Source organism: Hyalella azteca, unplaced genomic scaffold (assembly GCF_000764305.2).
Source record: "Hyalella azteca isolate HAZT.00-mixed unplaced genomic scaffold, Hazt_2.0.2 contig583, whole genome shotgun sequence".
NCBI classification, from domain to species: Eukaryota; Metazoa; Arthropoda; class Malacostraca; order Amphipoda; family Hyalellidae; genus Hyalella; species Hyalella azteca.
Genome location: NW_025930928.1, coordinates 3142 through 8060, shown reverse-complemented (window position 1 = coordinate 8060; position 4919 = coordinate 3142). Strand labels below are relative to the sequence as shown.

The window sequence follows — 4919 nt, the reverse complement described above, 5'->3', positions numbered from 1 at the left end:
CAAGAGAGTAGGGCAAGAGTTGGCAGAATAAGTACCAGGCGCTGGCAGCTGTTTGATTCGGGGACCGGAATGTAGACCGAAACGCGGACATAGATATGCTGGTGGACTATGCTCCCCGACTCCTAGGCGTCCCTAATCTATAGTCGCCCTCAGCTCAAAATTTTGTTAGGGTCATTATGAGAAATCTCTCATCCAACGCACCACCAATAAGTATCAATGATACTCCTAACAACGACACTGATATTCCCGCTGGTAATACTGACTGAGGTAATTATATTTTCCCCGCAGGGCGCAGAGGTCCAGCGGAGCCTCGAGGCGGATGAGCAGCTCCGCTGAGGCCGCGACGGCTGCCAGAGCCGTGACGCCTGCAGCCGACCTGATGCCGCCATCGAAAAGCACAACTCTGCACCTGCAGGAAGTTCATAATATTCCCGAAGTTAGACCGAAGAAAACCTTGACTCTGCACCTGAAGGTCGTTCACAATATTCCTGAAGTTGAACCGAAGAAAACCTCAACTCTGCACCTGAAGGTGGTTCATAATATTCCTGAAGTTGGCCTGAAGAGAACCTTAACTCTGCACCGGCAGGAAATCATAATATTCCTGAAGTTGGCCCGAATAATACCTTAACTCTGCACCTGCAGGAATTTCATAATATGTCTGAAGTTGGACCGAATAAAACCTTACCTCTGCACCTGCAGGAAATTCATAATATTCCTGAAGTTGGACCAAAGAAAAGCTTAACTCTGCACCTGCAGGAAGTTCATAATAATCCTTATGTTGGACCGAAGAAAACCTTAACTTTGCACCTGCAGGAAGTTCATAATATTCCTGAAGTTGAACCGAAGAAAACCTTAACTCTGCACCTGCAGGAAGTTCATAATATTCCTGATATGTTGGACCGAAGAAAACCTTAACTTTGCACCTGCAGGAAGTTCATAATATTCCTGAAGTTGAACCGAAGAAAACCTATACTCTGCACCTGCAGGAAGTTCATAATATTCCTGAAGTTGGACCGAATAAAACCTTAACTCTGCACCTGCAGGAAGTTCATAATATTCCTGAAGTTGGACCGAATAAAACCTTAACTCTGCACCTGCAGGAAGTTCATAATATTCCTGAAGTTGAACCGAAGAAAACCTTAACTCTCCACTTGCAGGAAGTTTATAATATTCCTGAATTTGGGCCAAAGAAAATCTTAACTCTGCACTTGCAGGAAGTTCATAATATTCCTGAAAACGGACTGAAGAAGAGCTTGATTCTGCACCTGCAGGAAGTTCATAATATTCCTGAAGTTGGACCAAACACAAGAAAATACACGTAACTCCACAGCACGGGCGCCTCGGGCTTTGGAGTGTGGGTGGCGTATAGCCACGATGAAAAATCTGATCATGGATAATAAATAAATAATGCAGAAAATAATTACATTAACAATGAAGTTAAATATATATTATGATAATTTTTATTCTAAATAATAATGATAATGATGTGAAATAATTAAATATTAAAAAAATGAAACATGCGTGGCAGCAAATTATTTCCTTATTCATATTATTCCTTATTACTAATTCCTACCTTATTTATTATTCATGGTTTTCATACAAATTTTCTTCGTGATCCTGGATTTTTTTAACTTCAAATAAAAGTTTATTTGTTTACTGTTTTTTATTAAGTCTAACATTACAAACCAGGAAAAATTGTCGGATCAGGCTGGTACTTAACCTTGCCATGCAAAACGGACCTTATTTTCGTTTAAAAAAGGTGTAATAATTGATACTAAAATAATTAATACGGAAATATTTATTTATTTTACTGAAATAATGACAATAATAATAATGTGATGATACACAGTAATATCGTAACTATTTAGTTTTTCCAACATTTTTATTGCATTAATATCTAGTAGTTTGTTCATTATTGTAATAACTATATTAGACCATTAATCTATTGATATTATAATAGAATAATTATAATAATATAATCACATTAAAGACTAAAAGGTGAGCCCAGTGGCGCCTGGGAGACAGCTTCTCAGCTGCCTCGGGACTTCATCCAACACCACATCACAGTTAAAATTTAGGGCAGGGAATAGAGCAGGCCGTTGCCGGATGTAGAGCTGATATAGAGACGCGACAGAGTAGCGATAGAGCAGAAATATCCGCATTAGAGACGATATTGCCAGCCGCGTAGCAGCGCTAATTAACATCTGAGTACCTGCCTAAATGTGATCTGTCCTGCCAACATGCAGCCCTCACTGAGCACCGCCTGCTCAAACCAGCCCAACGCCTGCTCTGGGGCGGCTCTGGCAGTGTACGCAGCAGTTACGCGTTACCGTTTGTTAATAACGATTTATTTCCTTCACTCACTGAGATCACCTAGACTTCTCTCTTGCAATGACAGGTTGTTTTGCCATTGGTTTTTGACATTCACATCGTATCGACTTTAGCAAAGTTAATTAGCAACTAACAAATTAAATTATCGAGGAAATATACACATCAAAGTACTTACCGCTATGAACTATCTGCAAACGTCGACGGCAGCTCCGAGAATCGAACGTAGATCCTCCGCGTCGTATTCCACGCCTGTACCGGCTTGACCGCGCGAACACCTTACCAGCCCAGGCTCTATGAACTACTTAACTATAATATAGAACAAATGACTCGTCATCATCTAGCAATCGAGGAATAGCATATTTGTGGTTGAACTTGATAGATATTATTCATAATGCACTAATATCTATAAATGAAACAAGTAGCCATTCGTATGATCCCGTCAGTTAGATGTAAGTTAGTATTATAGCTAAATTTGTTTAGTGGTTTATCTTATTTGCATTAGCTTCATGTCATTCGATAACTTGATAGGAAAATTAACAACGTACTAAAATCATTAGTCTGCTGAAATCGCAAGTTCTCCAAGAGTTTTGATGCAAAGGAAGCGCCAAATAAATTCACCATATCTTCAATGAAAACGTTTCGGAGACCAGNTTAACGCGTGTTCTGTAAATCCAAGTTAGAAAACTTTCTCATGATAAACTGATTGATATCTCGCTTTAGCAATGCGTGAATGACCGTCAACGTTTCTGTTTGCGTGTTAAAACTGGAAGAGCAAATAAAATTCTTACGTAATTCAGAGTATTAAAATACTGACGTGAAATAAATATCATAACCGGCACCATAAATTGACCCAAAATATCGTACTATGCGAATGAACTAGATGGAGGATGAAGTTCATTCTCCCGCCACTGTTTCCCAACCCTTACCCCTCCTCCCTTTCTCAAAACCCCCCATGCACGGCCTGCATAGCTGCTCTATTCAGTTCGCTGCATTTCAATCCAAGTACCAGCGCTACAGCAGCGCAGAGTTCCGTCCCTGCCAAGCTGTTAGAATTTGTCTCTATACTAGCCATGGGGCAGGCCAGTTTTAAGGATAGATGGCCAGTTATAGTTTCACAGCTCCATCCTCCTAAAGCGCGACAAGCCCGGCTAAACCCGTCGCCTTTTTCGGCTCAAAATTTTAACTGGGATGCATGACCATTGATAACATTAAACTCATCCAACACCACATGCTTGACCATTGATAACATTAAACTCGTCCAACACCACATACATGACCATTGATAACATTAAAATCAATACATTTATCGTGCAAGGCAGGAGCGGAAGAGTTGACGCCTCACCTGCTGACGACCAGCGGCTGAAGGAGGTCGTCGCAGGGCAGGAACTCTGAGCTCTGGACTGGAAGATGGAGCCACAAGTCCCCGCGGTGGTACCGGGTAATCTGCTGCCACGCGGGTGTCCTCAAAACTTCCGGTGACGCCTGCACCGTCACGCCCAAGTCTCCAGCGTGCGGTAGCATCAGGGCAACCGCCTCTAGGTCACGGCCTGCGTGATACGCGCTTGTAAGAAGTTGCGGTGTACTTTATTTCATGCCTGATAACGAAACAAAGAGCTTTTCTTAATAAATAACAGTCAGTTGACTCGCAATTAAAACTCCGCTGAACAGCGTCTGACTTTTCGCATGCTGAATTACGTTCATTTAACAGGTTCGTTTAAATGCACAAACAAGCGCGCATCTCACCGCACGATATCATGAACTCCCTGTCCTCCACCCTGGTTGCCTGCGCGGCTGTGATGGCGAGCCTCGCCTCGTGGGGGCGGCACAGCAGCGCCTCCCGCCAGTCCTGCGCTGAGGCGCCCGCTTCCTGCATGAAGCGATGCATTTCTGGCCACTGCGCCTCGAAGTCATCAGCATTGATGCAATGCAGTTGCGTGAGGACTTGGCCTACGCCCTTCACAATCCTGTAAGTGGAGGAGACATGAAGAAGTCCGCTCCCCTAGTAACAATTCAACAATGGGTCCATGTCGGGCCCATGCGACAATGTGGAAAGAGGTGGCATTATGGTTTTAACATCTGAGGCCCGCATTGCTGCTATCTTACTCAGAGGCTGCGTGACATTGTTATGTGGCTACAACATTGTACAAATAAAGTAGAACCAGTAAAGAAATCAGTGTTGTTGTGCCATATTGAGTTCATGTGGCAAACCAAGATAATACTAAAAAACCAAGTGTTAGTCTCTATGTTGATATACTAAACAACAATTAGTGAACTCAGACACAGGAAACTTATTGGACAACAAATATTTTAGTTAAAAAAAATTATTTTAGTTATAACTCAAAAATTTTTAATGATCTCATATCAAAATAGGACTATTTGTGTAATGATCGGCAAATAATTCAATAGAATAACATGAATATTAATTTAGAGAATTTCTTTCAACTTGAATTGCCTGAAAGTTTAAGTCATGAGATACGTAGCGAATTGTCTATAGGCCACTTGCACTTGAATTTATAGTTTGGAAATTACATCATGCACTTGAGTTGTGATTAAAAAGAATTCTTTCGAAGGCAGCGTGGAGTTTGAAA

At 41.7% G+C, this 4919-nt stretch overlaps 1 protein-coding gene across 1 annotated transcript; it reads right to left on the bottom strand.

Annotated features, from left to right (window-relative positions):
• Positions 1-225: 225 nt before the first annotated feature.
• Positions 226-4295, bottom strand: LOC125177870 (the record flags this gene model as incomplete). The annotated part of the gene is made up of 3 exons (XM_047880404.1): positions 226-409; positions 3674-3878; positions 4075-4295. Coding segments are annotated over 3 exons (610 nt in total), but the record flags the coding sequence as incomplete, so codon positions are not given.
• Positions 4296-4919: the final 624 nt, after the last annotated feature.